Source organism: Salvelinus alpinus, chromosome 6 (assembly GCF_045679555.1).
Source record: "Salvelinus alpinus chromosome 6, SLU_Salpinus.1, whole genome shotgun sequence".
Lineage (NCBI taxonomy): Eukaryota > Metazoa > Chordata > Actinopteri > Salmoniformes > Salmonidae > Salvelinus > Salvelinus alpinus.
In genome coordinates this window covers 60,145,079-60,164,168 of record NC_092091.1, presented here as the reverse complement: position 1 = coordinate 60,164,168, position 19,090 = coordinate 60,145,079, and the positions used below count along the sequence as shown (strand labels likewise).

The 19,090-nt window shown below is 39.0% G+C and overlaps 1 protein-coding gene and 1 pseudogene across 3 annotated transcripts; both read right to left on the bottom strand.

The window, feature by feature from the left end:
* Positions 1–254: 254 nt before the first annotated feature.
* Positions 255–17,663, bottom strand: LOC139579039 (E3 ubiquitin-protein ligase TRIM39-like). Of its 3 annotated transcripts, none has more exons than XM_071407251.1 (2): positions 17,449–17,663; positions 255–3,431 (listed from the first exon to the last, which is right to left on the bottom strand). In XM_071407251.1, exon 2 carries the CDS (start codon positions 3,427–3,429, stop codon positions 1,798–1,800), a length of 1,632 nt encoding a protein of 543 aa, XP_071263352.1. In that variant the 5' UTR covers positions 3,430–3,431; positions 17,449–17,663; the 3' UTR covers positions 255–1,797. The 3 variants fall into 3 exon arrangements, with proteins under 3 accessions (XP_071263352.1, XP_071263351.1, XP_071263350.1); XM_071407250.1 differs by having other exon boundaries at positions 255–3,415; positions 17,449–17,582; XM_071407249.1 differs by lacking the exon at positions 17,449–17,663 and adding an exon at positions 3,835–3,997.
* Positions 15,206–17,202, bottom strand: LOC139577873 (E3 ubiquitin-protein ligase TRIM39-like; annotated as a pseudogene).
* Positions 17,664–19,090: the final 1,427 nt, after the last annotated feature.

Sequence of the window (19,090 nt, the reverse complement as noted above, 5' to 3'; positions counted from 1 at the left end):
AAACAGAGCTCACCTTGTTATCTCATCACCCAACACGCTTTTCACGTTATCTTTTCTTTCTCTCTCTCTCTCTTTAGGAGTTTGTAGAGAACAGTAAGAATATGGCGGGACGGGATCGGTCCAATGCAGATGGAGTCTGTGCTGAGATAAAGTCCATGGTGAGTTAACAAAACTTTTCCAACAGAGAATACATTCATTTACCTCCATAATCTAGAGTCATATACCCAAAATGATGATGCTGATGAAGACAATAGTAAAGATTAACACTCCATTTGTTTATTGTTGTAGACTCATGCAGGAGGGACTTTTACTTGAAAAACCAAACCTGAAGACAGAAACCAAAGGCATTCCCAGAAGTTTTCTTGAATCCATGTGCAAAAGGTTTAACATGATATCACTCCAGTCCCAGAGACAACAATATTTTTTGATAACCTGTTTATTAATTTATGGCACACTTAGTTTTTTTAAAAAGCACAATGCCTTTTTGTAACAAATGTTTTATGTGACATAAGTACATCTGTCAAGAATATTGTTAGTGTAGTTTGGTGCAATTTTATAGGCTGTAGAGTTTGTTTTTTAGTTAAGCCTATTCTGGGTCAAATTATTGTGAGAGAATATTCAAATGCATTCCATGTCACCACTGTTATTTTGTAACCACCACTATGATACACTACAAGTGTTTTGTATCTCAAATGACTTTTGGGATTGTGGTAATGATGATCATGGTCACTTCTTGTCTTGCATTTGTATATCTAATACAATTTTGAGAAATACAACTGACTAGCATAACAGAAAAGTTCTTACATGGACATTTTTGAAAGTTAGTGATTTGTGAAAAGGTGTTCGTTCTCCCTCGCCTGTTAACAGGATCATTTTACTCCTTACTACAGTGGATCAAATATGAAAGAGGCATTTACTCTGATGAGGAAGTTTTTATAGAGTTGAACATATTAAATGCAGGTCCTACAAATGCTTAGTTTGTCTTCTGTCAAAGGCAATGGATGATCATAACTGACAATCCCAAAATGATGGCTTGAGTTTGTGATACTCTGTAGAAAAAGGAATTGCCTAGAAGTGTATATTTATTCATAAATGAAAGCACAGTTCAACCCAGAATATGTTGTATAACATTTTTATGCAGTGGACTTCATTGATCTCGCCTGATGCGGTTGAACCAATGGAATAGTCCCTAAAGTACAGACCCTGCCCATCTGGCACTCCATACCGGCTCAATCAAACGGCAAAAGTATTTGAAAGAAAACAAATACTATTTGAACCCAGGTCTGTATTGTACCACTTATACTATTTCAAACTCCTCTTTTCCTGTACTCTGTGTTGGACATCAGGAATACATCTCAGCTGGCCCTGACCCCATCCTATCCTCTATGATGCAACTGTCCCCCTAAAACCTGGGCAACGTGGCCAAAGACTCATTCATCATCACCCTGGTGGAGATCCCTGGCCTCATCCTCACCTACATCCACAACCAGCTCAAAGGAAAAGTACGTCCTTTATTACATTCACTGTCGCAAACCGAAAACCAGCTCAAAAGCAAGTTCTTTCTCACATTCAACTACATCCACGGTCAGGAGGAAAAGCTTAATTTCCAATAGTTCCAAGCGGTGAAAACCATTTGTTTTTGAGACAGGGTGACACCAAAGCTGTGTTGTATTCATTAAGTATATCTTAGCAAATTTTCAAAGATGCATTATGGTATATTACAAGCTCAAAAAAAATGTCAACACAAATTACAATTTGGGGCAATAACCGAAAAAAGATTCACTCTCCATTGTTTAATCAGCCTGTGTGATTGACAGGAGAGATGATGAGAGGAGCTGAGTTTTTTCCATCATCATTATTACTGGGGATGAAGATGGGAAAGAGTTTATCTTTAAAGGTGCAACCAGTGAAAGAGTAGATATGAGACCTGGCCTCCACATTGTAAAAGGAGACCAGACCCTCCTCATAGTCCACAAACACCCCCACCTTCTTAGGCTTCTCTCTTAGGGACAGGATGACTTGGGGGGAGGCACAGGCTGTGTATTGATTCCCATCCATTAAGACCACAGTCCAGAGTCCATATTCAGGGCTAGGTGATACAGACCCCTTCCTGTCTATGGACTCTCTGGCCACTCCTAAAGTCCACCTAGTCTTACCGTTAACCGTCACCTCATAGTAAAATCTCCCTGAGGAGAAGCCATCCTGTCCAAGGACAATGGCAAAAAGATCAAACCTTTTTGGATTGTCAGGAAGATTCTGTGGTGTGTCTCCACGTCTTACTTGTTTCCTATCCTCAGACAGGATGAGTTTGGGATGTGCTGTATCAGGGTCCAGAGTCACATCCACTGCATACTGCTGGATCCTCTTCAGTTTGACTTCAGGCAGCTTCTCCATCTCTTTATTCAGTGTCTCCTCAAGCTGAGACACAGCTCTCCTAACAGTCCCCACACACAGATCCCTGTGAACACTGATCTCAGACCAGTCCTTGGTGGGTTGATGTGTGTACGCTATGGATGGGAAGTTCTGGAGAAGTTGGAGGTGGTCCTCAGTGTGTGAGAGCTGCTTCAGTTCAGTGCTTCTTCTCTTCAGCTCAGTGATTTCCTGCTCCAGTTCTTTAATGAGCCCTTCAGCCTGCCTCTCTGCTGCTTTCTGCTTCTCCTCAATCACCTCAATCAGCTCAGCCTGGCTTTTCTCAATGGAGCGCACCAGAGCAGTGAAGACCTGTAAGCTGTCTGCTATCTCCCTCTCTGCATCTATCTTGCTGAGATCTACTGAGAGTTTGATCTCATCAACCTTCTTCAGTCGCTCCTGGATAATCAGCTGCACTTCTGCCTCAGTTTTCCCCAGCTGAGCCTTCCTCTCTCCACACTCTTCCTCTATAGGGACAGTGTCATGAGTCTTGTGGTCTCCCTCAGTGCAGAACTGACACACACATGTCTGGTCAGTTCTACAGAACAGCTCCAGGAGTCTGTCATGCTTCTTACAGATCCTGTCTTCCAGGTTCTCCACAGGGTCGATCAGTTTGTGTCTCTTGAAGGCTGGAGCTATCTGATGAGGTTCCAGGTGAGTCTCACAGTAAGAGGCCAGACACACCAGGCAGGACTTCATGGCACTGAGCTTCTTCCCAGTGCAGACGTCACAGGGCACTTTTCCAGGTTTGGGAGGGGATTCATCTTTACGTCTGTCTCTCATCCTTTTAAAATTCTCTACAACCTCTCTGAAAGTTGTGTTGACACGAAGCTCAGGTTGTCTGTAGAACTTCTCCTTACACAGTGGACATTGGCACAGGTCCTTGCTATCCCAGTACTTTGTGACACAGGCAATGCAGAAGTTGTGTCCACATGAAGTGGTGACTGGGTCAGTGAACACATCCAGACAGATAGAGCACAGGAACTGCTCTTCAGACAGGAGAATGCTGGATGAAGCCATATCTAGAGAGAGAGAGCAAAGTCGAAAATGTAAACCAGTTAAAGTTCAACATTTTTATTTAGCAAATTGCAGCAAACCTTAAAATCAAAATAATAAGACTCCAGCTAGCTCCAGATTATAATCAATAGTCATTAACACAATATATATGTTTTTTAACGGAGCATTTTCCATTTCCTGGAATGAGTCAGCTCTCGATAGTTTCAGTGACATTGTAAACACGGCACAGGTCCCTGGACATTATCCAATCTTGATTAAAGTTGATTAACCGTACTACATGCAGTATAAATTCGTCAATTTACTAAATATAGTTAAACATTGGTACTGTAGATGAAGAAAACAGGAGATTACGATACAAATAAATATACACAGTAATATTTATTCACCCATCCTTGTAAATCTACTCACCTGTTTCTGTTTAAAATAGTGTAAGCGTTTTTCTCCGATTTTTCTCTAGTATTTACTGTAGTTTTAAAAACATAGGAGACTGTGTAGTGGTTTAAGAGAGATGTCTGAAGTGTTTTAGAGAGTTTATTCGTGTGTGCAACATACAGCACGTTCAGCAACTTTAGTTTCACTTTAGCAAAGTGACATCAACATGCTCCTCCCCACCCAGTGCTGCTCTGTAGCAGAGTTAACCCTTCACATCTCTGAAACATTGTTTTACCTTCTCAATACAAACATGGTTGACAGTTTAAACAAGAGTGTTATAATTGTTTTACAGATCTAGGTAGAATAAGTGTGAATCAGAAATGTGAAACAAGGACCTATTGCAGGTGTATGGAAGGTTTTCAGGCATCAACAACAACAGAATTCTAATTCCACATTGGGATGAAAAAGTAGTGGCTGTCTTGTCAGATTTTAACATTAATTAAGAATCAAGAAATGTCCCAGATTTTTCCTTTAAACATACTCACTTTGACTTATACCAACTACCAGTTTATCAAGTCAAGCAAGACAATGGGTGAAAGCAGAAAATGCAGAATGTCTTCACTGTTTGTAGGAAAATGGCCGTGTTCGCTGTATGCTGAAAGCCTGCATCTGCTGCTTGTGGTGCCTGAAGAAGTCTAATGAAATGAAAGGTCCTACAAATATTGAGGTCGTCTTATGTTAAAGGCAACACATGATCATAACTGACAATCCCTAAATTGTGGCCACATTGGATCATTACTGTTTATTGAGTTTGTCTCTTTCATATATTCTATTTGAGTTTAAAAAACAAATCTGCAGGACATAACAAAACATGCCACTTGGTGGCAGACAACCCACACAGCATCCATTAACAACAACAGATAAAACAACACTGACAGACAATTGACAACAAAAACAAAGAGCAATAATGGTAATACAGTTATGGTCCTTTACGATGCCAAGACTGTGATCTTGAGCTTTGATTAAAATACAATCAAATATGTGCATCGTTCTGGACCTGTACAGGACGTAAGTCCCTAAATCGTGGCAACATTGGGTCATTACTGCTTATTGAGTTGGTAATTCTGTATTCATAGAAAAAGGGATGTCTGAGCAACAAATTCCCCCTTTGCGTGCACATTACCATCATCAGTCAACATGTGTCGGGTTCACCTAGGGGTCATGAAAAGGGTTGTATCAAAATGTTTGATGTGTTAGAATAATTGATTATTCTTATGTTGTATTAATAGAAGGGGAGGGGTTACATTTATAGGGTCCTAGACTACAGATTAACAATATAAATTCATTGTAGAGGTTTAGTATTCCACAATTGTTTTTTAGTTCTCTCTCTTTCTTATAAAAAGGCCCCTCTGAGAATGTGTGACTGTGGAGAAGGAGCTCTGCAGGGGAATGGAGGAGATAAGACTAGTCAAACATTCCACAAGAAATCAACTTTGGAGAGTGGACGTTTACTGCTAATTTTTAGATAACACTAAAAGCCATTGTTTATATAGCTTGGTAGGCAGGGTTTTGGTCTCAGGAGTAAAAAGGTCATGACGTAGGTAGTGACATCACCAGGCTAGACTGAGGGTGTAACAAAACAACTTTAGACTTTTTGTTTGATGCAGAACTTACTCGGAAACATGCGTACTATGTTCCTGATTGTCAACGTCTGTCTGTAATTGCATTAATAAAGGTTTTTGAATGATTGAATTAAAAATATTGTCATAATGCTAATTTCACCAATGAGCCAATAATGATTGACAAGGACGAAAGGAACGAACCCTAACACATGCTTTTGAGGCATCAGAGAAAATGCTAAAATATAATGTGCTTTAGGTACATATTTCACACACTGTGCATCTCTAGAGTAAGCAGGTGTCCCTCATCCCATTGGTCTAACTAGGCCTACAGTGCTCCCTGGGAAACCAAGCCACACACAGCGTATGCATTGTCTAAGCCACATTCTCATACTACCTCCCTCTTAATTGAAAGACAGCCATCAGGAGCTACAGCGAACTCTGCCAGAATGTCCTAATGTTGCTTGTGTCAACTGCATTCTATCTGGAGGGGAGAAGATGCCATCTCATGTGATGCCGTCATACCAGTGGCACGACCAGGCCCTGGTGAAAAGGATCTTTGATCGTCCCTAAGAAGACATCCTGCCAGTGTGGATGGACGTTGAAGGAGGGGTGACAGGGAACATCAATGACGTGTAAACATGGGATCCCTTCGGATCAATCAATCATATATAATGCAGACAGTGTTAAGTGATATTGTCCCCAAAGAAGTTGTGTAAAATACAAATCGATGCACATTAGGCTGAATCAAACACAAATAATTATTTTAGAAAACAAATATGTGAATCCAGGAACCCTGTCCTCACCCACATCCATCTCAAAGGAAAAGTATGGATTTGATCATATTCACCCACATCCACAACCAGCTCAAAGGAAAAGTATGGATTTGATCATATTCACCCACATCCACAACTAGCTCAAAGTACGTATCGTATGTACTTGCACAGTATCAACACCCAGCTTAAAGGCCATGTGAAGTCAAAATTTCAAACCCAGAGGAGCAACTTCAACAGACTTCCAAAAGACTTGCGAAACAGACCAAGTAGACCAGGCCGGGGTTTTGGGTTTGAAAAGTCAACGAGGGAAGTGAACAATTCTTCCCTACCTGTCCATTCTAACTCTAAAGACACAACCTCGATTCAAACCAATGTCTTCAGTATTTGAACATGTTATTACTCCAACCTCGTGAAAGTGACCAATTGACACATTTTCATTTGTCAAAAACAACTTCATAGCGAAGGACTGGCTTTGATTTGACGGCCTCCGAAGGCGGAGTTCGACCATTAGACCTGATGACGTGCTTCTACGCTGTGCATGAGATTAGCTAGCCAATGTCACAATGACATCACCTACAAGTGTGACAGGGGATTTCTATTGGAGAAGCAGTTTCTGCCTATCTTCATACTCTACCGTCTTTGCTAACATAGTAAAAGTGAAGAAGACTGAGGCGTAAAGGTAACGTAAGGGTAATGGCGGGCTGAAGGGATTTATGTAGAGCACCTCAAGATAAAACATAATATTCGAATTATCTGCTAAATTAGACTAAAATATTAGCACTACATAATCTGGTGAGTGATAACCTTCAATCTGGACAATAACACAAAACAAATTCTAAAACTAGAGACATTTATCGACAAATATTACGAAAACAGGCAACAAACAAACATGACGGAGAGTAAGACAGGGGAACCGATTGCAAAACGTAAACGTGACTCTTCTACAGACACTGATGATTTAATATTCTCACCACCGGGAATGGTAAAGGTCGAAACCGATCTGTTAAAATCAATAAATGACAAACTGGGTATTCTTGAATTAGTTAGTAAGGATATAAAAGAGTTGAAGGCAAGCCTAGAGATGAGTGATGAAAAAGCTGCGACATTGGAGAAGGAAACGCACAAGCTAAAAGGGATAGTCAATAAGATTGAAACCGAAATGAATGGAATTAAAAAGGAGAACACCGTTCTGAAAGAAGCCTTACTGGACATACAAACTAGATCCATGAGAGAGAATTTGGTACTTACAGGTATCCAAGAAAAAGAAGGAGAAGTTCCTGAATCTGTAGTTAGAGAGTTCCTCCTTACAGCGCTTCAGATTCCGCGCGAGGTTGTCGACAAAATCCAACTTGAACGTGTTCACCGCTTCGGACAGAGAGGGCAGAGGTACGAACGCCCAATTGTTGCCAAATTTGCTTCATTTAAAGATAAAATAATGGTTAAAAGCCTGGGTAAAAGACTTGCTGGGACCAAAATTGGCATGAATGATCAGTTTCCGAAGGAAATTGCAGAACGGCGCAAAGTTCTGTATCCAATTTTCAAAGAAAATAGATTAAAAGCGAAACGAGTAGCTAACGTCGTTGATAAACTATATATTGAAAACCAGTTGTTCAGAGACACAAAGACTACTCCATGGTTATTTTAAAATGTACAAAGTTCTCATAGACGAGGAAAATAAACACAATTCAAGCCCGGTTACTGATTGTAACAATACAACAAAAATATATAGCTTTTCTATAAATCTTCACATATAACTAATTGAACACACAAGCACTATTTTTACATAGTGAAGATAAAAACTAAGTAAACAGAATGCACAGTATGTGTGGATGGTAAGGTTTGTGTTTATTTTTTATTTTATTTGTTATGTTTGGAAAGTTGAGTGAGTGAGTAATGAAATGGTTGCATATCCCAGAGCCAATGTATTGCTGTGAGCCGGGTATGAGAGGGATTTCAAGGTTGTTCAGATGATGGATATACTTTTATAATGAATTATACGTCTTATTTATTTATTGTCCTATCATGGAGAACTACATTTATTTTTAATTTTTAATTAATTATATCTAATTATTTATTATCCTATTTTAATGGTACGGTCCATGGCCCTATACCCTAGACACCCACCTGAATGACCCAGATACTAAGGAGAAGTCCCTAACTGTTTTATGTGCTCGCTGTAAGCGGTCTGTATGCAGCTAAAATGAGGTCAGAGACCAAGAGCAGCACTGCCCCCTCAAGATTCTGAGCCTGCTTGGCAGGGTTGGTCCTGCAAAGCCAAAGCCCCCTAAAGGGAGAGCATAATATACAAGGAAATTCTCAAAACTGCTAATGAGAACCTTGACGACCTTGTACCTAGCCGGTGGGGATTCCGGTGGGGTGCCCCCACCCAGGCAGTGGCAGTGCTGGCAACACTAGCTGCAGTAACCCATGGGGAGGGGGTCACACTCGGACATTCAGAGAGGGGGTATATTATTGTGGCCCTGGCGGCACAAAATCAAAGTAGGACTGCATGGAGATGCGTGGGGACATGGTCATGACGGGTGGGTGTTTCAGGAATAAGGTGTACATTTGACCACCATTATCTAGGATGTGACAATGGTAAATAAATCTCTAAATTTTTGCTCATTATTTTGCGCGGTCTTGCAGGCCTTCTCATGCAGCTGCAACTGCAGTAACATTTGTAAATCATGACCCATCTTGAGTTGGGCTCTGGGATGGTGCAATTGTTGAGAAAGTGAGCTTATGGTTGTGTGGGGGTAAGGGCTGAGTGTGTGTGTGTGTGAGTGTATCCCACAACTGTTGCGAAGGAAGAAGTAGAAGATGTTAGGGACAATAGAGGATGATCCACAGCTATATATAATACAAAAAGAGGTGAGGGCAATGGAAATGCATATGGCAACTGATCTACTACAATCCGGTAAATGGCACTGTATGCTCTTTTCAAAGGATGGATCCCAGTCGGTTCAGGGCTATGGGATACAGGGGGTCGAGGGTGGTCTGCCGGGTATTGGGATGACAACCCAACTCGGGTTGAGGAGGGCTTTTAGCGCGTGGAATAGTAGGGACCAATTGGAGGTTTACTTAGTAGAAATGCAAATATCATGGTACAACTATATAGACACTCAATCATTATGTTACTTTTTAATAGTACGTTTACAAAAATATATTCTGATTAAAAGAATGAAAGGTGTGTCTCATTATGGTAAGTGGTGAAATAAGTATAGCCAGTTACAATTGTAATGGCTTAGCAGATAATAAGAAAAGACGATCAGTATTTACCTGGCTAAAAGAGAAGGATTATAATATCTATTGTTTACAGGAAACCCATTCAACAGTTTTAAATGAAGTTTTGTGGAAAAAGAACTGGGGGGGCAAAATATATTTCTCCCATGGGCAAAGAAATTCAAAAGGGGTGATGGTCTTAATTAACAATAATTTTGATCCAAATGTGCAAATTGTCCAAACAGATCCTCAAGGTAGATGGATTATTTTAAATATGTTATTGGACAATAAACAAATATGGCTTGTTAACCTATACGGTCCGAATAATGATGATCCAAGCTTCTTTGAAAATATATATAAGAATTTATCAACTCTACAAGCAACACTAGACTCTATTATTATAGTGGGAGATTTTAATACGGTCTTAAATACCTCTATAGACCGGAAAGGAAATCACACTACAAACTATCACCCTCAGGCACTTAAGGAAATCATGAATGTCATGGATATATTGGAATTAGTGGATATATGGAGACTTAAATACCCTGATTTAGTGAGATATACATGGCGGAGGCTGAATCAAGCTAGTCGTCTTGACTACTTTCTTATACCATTCTCTCTGGCACCAAAAGTTAAAAAAGTGTTGATAGGGGATAGAATGCGGTCGGATCATCACATAATTGGCATATATATTTCTCTTACAGAATTTCCACGTGGGCGAGGATATTGGAAATTTAATCAAAGTCTACTAGATGATAAATTGTTTAGAACTAGGACAGAAGACTTTATAACTGACTTTTTCAGACATAACATAGGTACAGCAGATCCCCTTATTGTATGGGACACTTTTAAGTGTGCCTTTAGAGGCCATGCAATTCAGTACTCATCTATAAAACAAAAGCAATTTAGATCAAAAGAGTCCATATTAACAAAGGAAATTGAAGGACTAACAGTACAGTTAGATAGCAATAAAAACGGTACCACAGAGGCACAGAATAAGTTAGAGGAAAAACAAAAAGAAATGGAGGAACTTATTCAAGAAAGATCCAGTGTAATATATTATAAAAATAAAGCGAACTGGATGGAATATGGGGAAAAATGCACCAAATTCTTTTTCAATCTTCAATATAGAAATGCTACCAAAAAAAATGTATTAAAACTTGTTACAAATGATGGAGTCACGCATGATTCACCAAAATATATTTTGAAAGAGGAAGTAAAGTACTTTAAGAATATGTTTTCGTTTCAGACTCCTCCATCTCCACTAACTGAAACTAATTGTATTGATTTTTTTCCTATTAATAATGTAAAATTAACATCTGTACAGAAAGACTCATGTGAAGGCCAAATTACAGAGGAGGAACTGCTTGATGCAATTGGGGCCTTTAAAGATGGGAAAACTCCAGCTCTGGATGGCATACCAGTGGAAGTATACAAAACTTTTTTTGATATACTCAAAGGACCATTATTAGCTTGTTTTAACCACTCCTATATAAATGGTAGATTATCAGACACGCAACAAGAAGGTCTGATATCGTTATTACTGAAACAGGACCCAAGTGGTGTATATATAAAGATCCAGTCCAATTAAAACATTGGAGACCTCTTACACTTCAGTGTTGTGATGCAAAAATCCTAGCAAAATGCTTGGCGCATAGAATAAAAAAAGTTTTGTCAGATATTATTCATCCTAATCAGACAGGTTTTTTACATGGACGATACATTGGAGATAATATAAGGCAAGTACTGGAAACAATAGAACACTATGAAATATCGGGGACACCAGGCCTGGTTTTCATAGCTGATTTTGAAAAGGCTTTTGATAAAGTACGACTGGAGTTTATATATAAATGCCTAGAATATTTCAATTTTGGGGAATCTCTTATAAAATGGGTTAAAATTATGTATAGTAACCCTAGGTGTAAAATAGTAAATAATGGCTACATCTCAGAAAGTTTTAAACTATCTAGAGGAGTAAAACAAGGTTGTCCACTATCGGCATATCTATTTATTATTGCCATCGAAATGTTAGCTGTTAAAATTAGATCAAACATTAATATTAAGGGATTAGAAATCCGTGGCTTAAAAACTAAGGTGTCATTGTACGCTGATGATTCATGTTTTCTTTTAAAACCACAACTAGAGTCCCTCCAGGGCCTCATAGAGGATCTAGATACCTTTGCTATCCTCTCTGGATTAAAACCAAATTATGATAAATGTACCATATTACGTATTGGATCACTAAAAAATACACATTTTATATTGCCATGTAGTTTACCAATTAAATGGTCTGACGGAGATGTGGACATACTCGGTATAAAAATCCCAAAAGAAAGAAATGATCTCACTCCAATAAATTTTTATAGAAAGTTAGCAAAAATAGATAAGATCTTGCTACCATGGAAAGGAAAATACCTGTCTATTTGTGGAAAAATCACCCTGATTAACTCTTTAGTCATATCACAGTTTACCTATTTGCTTATGGTTTTGCCTACACCTAGTAACCTGCTTTTTAAATTATATGAACAAAAAATATTCCATTTTATTTGGAACGGCAAGCCAGATAAAATTAAAAGGGCCTATTTATATAACGAATATGAATTCGGAGGGCAGAAATGATTAAATATTAAAGCATTAGACCTCTCACTAAAGGCATCAGTCATACAAAAGTTATACTTAAATCCAAACTGGTTCTCTAGTAAATTGGTACGAATGTCTCATCCTATATTCAAGAAGGGCCTTTTCCCCTTTATTCAGATTACACCTGCTCACTTTCGGTTGTTTGAAAAGGAAATAATCTCCAAAATATCCTTATTTTTTAAACAAGCCTTAGAAAGTTGGTTGCAATTTCAGTTTAATCCACCTGAAAGGACGGAACAAATAGTACAACAAATATTGTGGTTAAATTCAAATATAGTAATTGATAAAAAAACTGTATTTATTGAAGAAATGTTTAAAAAAGGTATAATTTTTGTGAATGATGTCATAAATAGGACTGGTGGAGTTATGTCACACATGCAGCTAACACAGACATATGGAAATGTCTGCTCTACCCAAAATTACAACCAATTAATTGCAGCATTACCACAAAAATGGAAGAGGCAAGTAGAAGGGGAAAAAAGTAAGGAACTTGTATGTCGGCCCTGAATTAAAGAACATAAATGGTTAAAGAAAAGTGTGATAAATAAAAACATATACCAATTTCATTTAAGGACCAAAAAACTGACAGCTGTGCCATATAAATTGCAAAATAGTTGGGAAGAGATTTTCGATGTACCCATTCCATGGCACATGGTTTATGAATTGATACGCAAAACAACGCCGGATTCAAAACTTCAAATTTTTCAATTTAAATTACTGTACAAAATTCTTGCAACTAATAGAATGTTATATATATGGGGTATACAATCTTCCCAGCTCTGCAGATTCTGTTGTGAGGAGGCAGAGTCATTAGATCATTTATTTTGGTATTGTCCATATGTAGCTCGTTTTTGGTCACAGGTCCAGGAATGGCTGAAGAATTGCAACATTTGCCTAAAACTAACGCTACAGATAGCAATACTGGGGGATTTGAAAAGCCATAGTCAATCAATCAATAATATAATAATTATTTTAGCAAAAAAAATTATTTTTAATTTACAATCTATAGAAGCTATGAGAATAGGAAGGTTCAAGTCTTTTGTGAAGCATCACAGCACAGTTGAAAAATATATGGCAAATAAAAATCCGAAATGGATGATGTTGGAAGATAGATGGGAGGAGTTGAGTGGAACTGAAGGGTGGGACTAATAACAAGATAAACAATGTAGGGCATACGGGATCTGTGAAATGTGTATAGGTGCGGAGCTTTTGTGAAATAGCACAGTTACAAGTGGAAATTAAATTGGATGGACAACAGAAATAGAAGAAGGACTAAGAACAAATAAGAGAGAACTATTGTAAAGTGGACTGTGTCTGTAAGATGGGTATAAGATGTATAAATTGAAGGTAAAAGCAGAAGTGTTTATTAGTTTACTCCAATTGGGGGATCGGTGGTAGGGTGCGGGGAATAATAATAAAGGTATATTCTTTAAAAAAAAGTATGTATGTCTATATAGGTATGTGTATGTATATGTATGCATGTGTGTATGGATATATATATTTACCCCAAAAAATATGGGGGATTGGAAATGATGCAGACAATTACATTGGAAGCAACATTCTTTCCGCAAGATTAAGCTGATCCAACCCCCCCCCAAGAAAAAAAAAAGAAAAAAAAAAACATAGTAAAAGTGTGAAAGAATTTCATCAGTGTTATTTCCTGAGTTTCTGGTTTTAAATACAGTCCACACAGGACCTTCTAGTCAACAGGTGTTGCATGCCTGGTGACATCACCAGCCGATATAAGTTAATAGACCAATAACAGAGCGTTCCAAACCTCTCTGCCAATAACAGCTAGTTTACAGGTTACATGTCCCTCCCATTAGGCCCCTCCAATTAGGTCCCTCACTCAGACCACTCCCAGACAGTCCTAGCAAAATTCTTGCTTGAGCAATCGTTTTTTGCAAAGTTTAAATTAAAAAATATATATTTGTTTTACCATTTTAATGGAAACTATTACAGTAATGTTATCCAGCAATGATTTGATATTGAGATGAAAACGGCTACATTGGGCCTTTAAAGGCACAGTACGTCCCTTGTCATATTCAGTGTCTCAGATCCAGAGCCAGCGCAAAGGCTGAGTATGTCTCTTATCACATTCACTTAGAGTATCAATAACCAGCTTTAAGGCAGACTAAGTCCTTTGTCACATTCACCTACATCCACAAACAGTTCAAAAGCTGAGTACGTCCTTTATCATCAACTAGATTCAGCAGCGGGCCATTTTGTTTTGTGTGGATGGTTGAGGGCCAGAACATAATTACACAATTTCTAGATTGTACATTTTTAGAATGTGTGGCCAGTAAAAATCTGGTCCTGATCATCTCTAAAACTAAGAGCATTATATTGGGTTCAAATCATTCCCTAAATTCTAGACTTCAGTTGAATCTGGTAATGAATGGTGTGGCTGTTCAGCAAATTGAGGAGATGAAATGACTTGATGTTAGCTCATGGTAAAAACATATAGATTCAATGGTTGTAAATATAGGGAGAGGTTTGTCTGTAATAAAGAGATGCTCTGCGTTTAAGACACCACACTCCACAAAGCAAGTCCTGCAGGCTCTCGTTTTATCTCATCTTGATTATTGTCTAGTCATATGGTCAAGTGCTGCAAGGACGGATCTAGTTTAGCTGTAGCTGGCCCAGAATAGTGTGGCACATTTTGCTCTTCATTGTAATCAGAGGGCTAATATAAATACTAGGCATGCCAGTCTCTCTTGGCTAAGAGTTGAGGACAAACTGACTGCATCACTTCTTGTTTTTATAAGAAACATATGTTGGAAATTCCAAATGGTTAGCATCGTCAACTTACACACAGCTCTGACACACACACTTACCCCACCAGACATGCCACCGGGGGTCTTTTCACAGTCCCCAGGTCCAGAACAGGAAGGAATCTAACAGTATTATACAGAGCCATGAATGTATGGAACTCCCTTCCATCTCGTTAGCGCAAGTATTGAAGAGCAAAGCTGGTTTCAAAAAACAAATAAAGCAACACCTCATGACACAACGCCTCTCCCCCATGTGACCTACTTTTTGTGTGTATGCACTGACACGTATATGTAACTGATAGATGCACATTAGATGTTAATATTTTAAATGTGTGTACATTTTTGAAGTATTTTGTCTGTAATGTATTTTTTGTTATGTGTCGGACCCCAGTAAAACTAGCTGTTGCCATTGACGTCGGCTAATGGGGATCCTAATAAAATAAAATACAAATTTACTGCACAAAGCACAAACAGATATAACATTTGATAGAAACGTAATCATTTCAAACCTTGCTTACATTTGTATACGATCACGTGTCTCTAAATTATGCATTGGAATAGATTGCAACAGGTATCCAAAATTTAAATCAATTGGAGATTATTTCCTGGTGTTTTTACACTCTTTTATGTCCAACACTTGGGGAACCCTGCTTTAAAGTATAATTTTCCCTAAAAAAGTTGTGGGTAAATTATATAAATTATCAAAGCAACATAACTTGTATAAATTGTATTTAAATTCATTCCAGTTGATAGTCTTCATTTTAAGTAAATACACACATTTATTATCCATGGGTTAGATGTACAAAACAGTTTCCATTTTCATTTGTTGATACTATTTCAGAGGACATCTGTGGATATTCTAATCGTGTGCCATGTCACCTGAATAAATATACTATTTTGTAAATATTGATGTATTTAATGATTTGTAAGTTATAAGTCAGTTCCATCGTTTAATCAGTGTGTGTGATTGACAGGAGATATGATGAGAGGAGCTGAGTTTTTATCATCATCATTATCACAGGGGCTGAAGTATGGGTAGAGCTTCTCAGCGAAGGTGCAGCCAGTGAAAGAGTAGATATGAGACTTGGCCTCCACATCATAAAAGGAGACCTGACCCTTCTCATAGTCCACAAACATGCCCACCTTCTGGGGTTTCTCTCTCAGGGAGAGATAAACTTGGGGGGAGGCACAGGCTATGTACTGATTCCAATTCCTCTGGATCACAGTCCAGACTACATCCTCAGAACTAGGTGATATAATCCCCTTCCTGTCAGTGGACTCTCTGGCAACTCATAAATCCCAGTCAGTCTTCCCCTTAACCGTCACCTCATAGTAAAATCTTCCTGAGGAGAAGCCATCCTTTCCAAGGACAATTAAATACTGATGAAACCTTTTTGGATTGTCAGAAAGATTCTGTGGTGTATTTTGAAGTCTTACTTGTTTTCCATCCTCAGACAGGATGAGATAGAGATGTGTTGTATCAGGGTCCAGAGTCACATCCACTGCATACTGCTGAATCCTCTTCAGTTTGAGCTTCTCCATCTCTTCATTCAGTGTCTTCTCCAGCTGAGACACAGCTCTCCTCACAGTCCCCACACACAGATCAGTGTGAACACTGATCTCAGACCAGTCCTTGGTTGGTGGAGGTTTGTACTCTAGGGATATGAAGCTCTGGAGAAGTTGGAGGTGGTCCTCAGTGTGTGAGAGCTGCTTCAGATCAGTGCTTCTCCTCTTTAGCTCATTGATTTCCTGCTCCAGCTCTTTAATGAACCCTTCAGCCTGCCTCTCTACTGCTTTCTGCTTCTCCTCAATCACCTCAATTAGTTCAGCAGTGCATACCTGTATGCTGTCTGCTATCTCTCTCTCTGCATATCTCTTGCTGAGATATACTGAGAGTTTGATCTCTTTAACCTTTTTCAGTCGCTCCTGGATAATCTGCTGCACTTCTGCCTCAGTTTTCCCCAGCTGAGCCTTCCTCTCTCCACACTTTTCCTCTATAGAGACAGTGTCATGAGTCTTGTGGTCTGCCTGACACACACATGTTTGACACACACATGTCTGGTCAGTCCTACAGAACAGCTCCAGGAGTCTGTCATGCTTCTTACAGATCCTGTCTTCAAGATTCTCCACAGGGTCGACCAGTCTCTTAACATTGTGTTGACCCGAAGCTTAGGTCGTCTGTAGAATTTCTCCTGACACAGTGGACATTGACACAGGTCCTTTCTATCCCAGTACTTTGTGATACAGGCCATGCAGAAGTTGTGTCCACATGAAATGGTGACTGGCTCAGTGAACACTTCCAGACATGTAGACCACAGGAACTGCTCTTCAGACAGGAGACTGCTGGAGGAAGCCATATTTAGACAGAGAAGGTGGAACAATAAATTATTTCCTGGAATGAGTCAGCTCTCGATAGTTTCAGTGCCACTGTCAACACAGCGTTTAGAGACACTAACCAATGTTGATTAAAGTTGTTTAACCATACAACATACAGTTTATAATAGTCATGGTACAAAATTAAGTTAAACAAAGGTACTGTAGTCGATAAGGAAAACAAGAGAATAGAAGAATTCACACAGTAGAATGTATCTTCACCTGCCCTTGTTAATCTCTACTCACCTGTATCTGTGTGTGTGAAAGAGTGTGGGCGTTTTCTCAGATTCTTCGGTACTATATAGTGTAGTATAAAAAAAAGAGCTGCCTTAGCATTTTTTTCAGAAGAGTTTGAGACCGTTTGCTTGTGTGCGCAACATACGGTACGTCTACACACTTCAGTTTCATTAAGTAAAGTGACGTTTACATGCTGCTCCCCACCCAGTGCTGCTCTGTGCTCTGGAACAGAATTAACCCTTCACATGTCTGATCTCTCTTCATTCTTCATACATTCTTGGTACAAAAGTGTGAATCAGAAATGCTAAACAAGGAATTACTGCAGATGTAATGAAGTTTTTTTTAAAGACATCAACTACAATAGAATTCACAGGGGATAAATAAATAGGTACACCTCACACACATGGTTATGGGATTAGCAAAAAAGAAGACACCTGTACCAGGTCAGAAATAGAATTGAAATGTAATCAAGTTTGAGTTTGCATCCCAATATTACATCACAGAAGACTGAAATATAACAAAACTGTTTGACATAAAACACAGGATTTTCGGCAACAAAAAAAAAAGAAAAGTTTATTAATGATGAAGTTCTGAAAAAAATGTATAACATTCCACCCATGAGGCCATTAGGTAATTTAACTGCAGGAAGGGCTACATAAGCAGCAGGAAAAATCCCAGATTGTGCCTAATGCTAGGGGGCATTAGAAATGCCCCCTGTTTGAAATGTTTGGACCAAGTTTACAGGTAACTTTTTAGATTCCTTTGTAGGCATGTTGGGCGAGTTGGAACAGGTGTATTTCAGAATCAAACGCGCCAAATAAACCGTAATTTTTTGGCATAAAAATAAGTACTTTATCGAACAAAATGACCATTCATTGTGTAACTGGGACCCTTGGGACTGCAAAAAGATGAAGATCTTCAAAGGTAAGTGATTTATTTTATTGCTATTTCTGACTTTCGTGATGCATCTGCTTGGTTGGAAAATGTTTGTGACGCTCTCCGGTGAGGGCGAGCACTTGGTTATTTATCTCCGGTATTGAATATACTATTTTCCGTCTTAAATTTGATCATTTATTTACATATTAGGGTACCTGAGGATTGATTAGGAACGTTGTTTGACATGATTGGACCAAGTTTATTGGTAACGTTTGGGATTCATTTTGTATGCATTTTGAATGAGGGGAAACAGGTGGATTATTGAATGAAGCGCACCAAATAAACTAACCTTTTTGGGATTTATTTAATTAATTTTTTTATTTTATTTTACCGTTATTTTACCAGGTAAGTTGACTGAGAACACGTTCTCATTTGCAGCAACGACCTGGGGAATAGTTACAGGGGAGAGGAGGGGGATGAATGAGCCAATTGTAAACTGGGGATTATTAGGTGACCGTGATGGTTGAGGGCCAGATTGGGAATTTAGCCAGGACACCGGGGTTAACACCCCTACTCTTACGATAAGTGCCATGGGATCTTTAATGACCTCAGAGAGTCAGGACACCCGTTTAACGTCCCATCCGAAAGACGGCACCCTACACAGAGCAGTGTCCCCAATCACTGCCCTGGGGCATTGGGATCTTTGTTTAGACCAGAGGAAAGAGTGCCTCCTACTGGCCCTCCAACACCACTTCCAGCAGCACCTGGTCTCCCA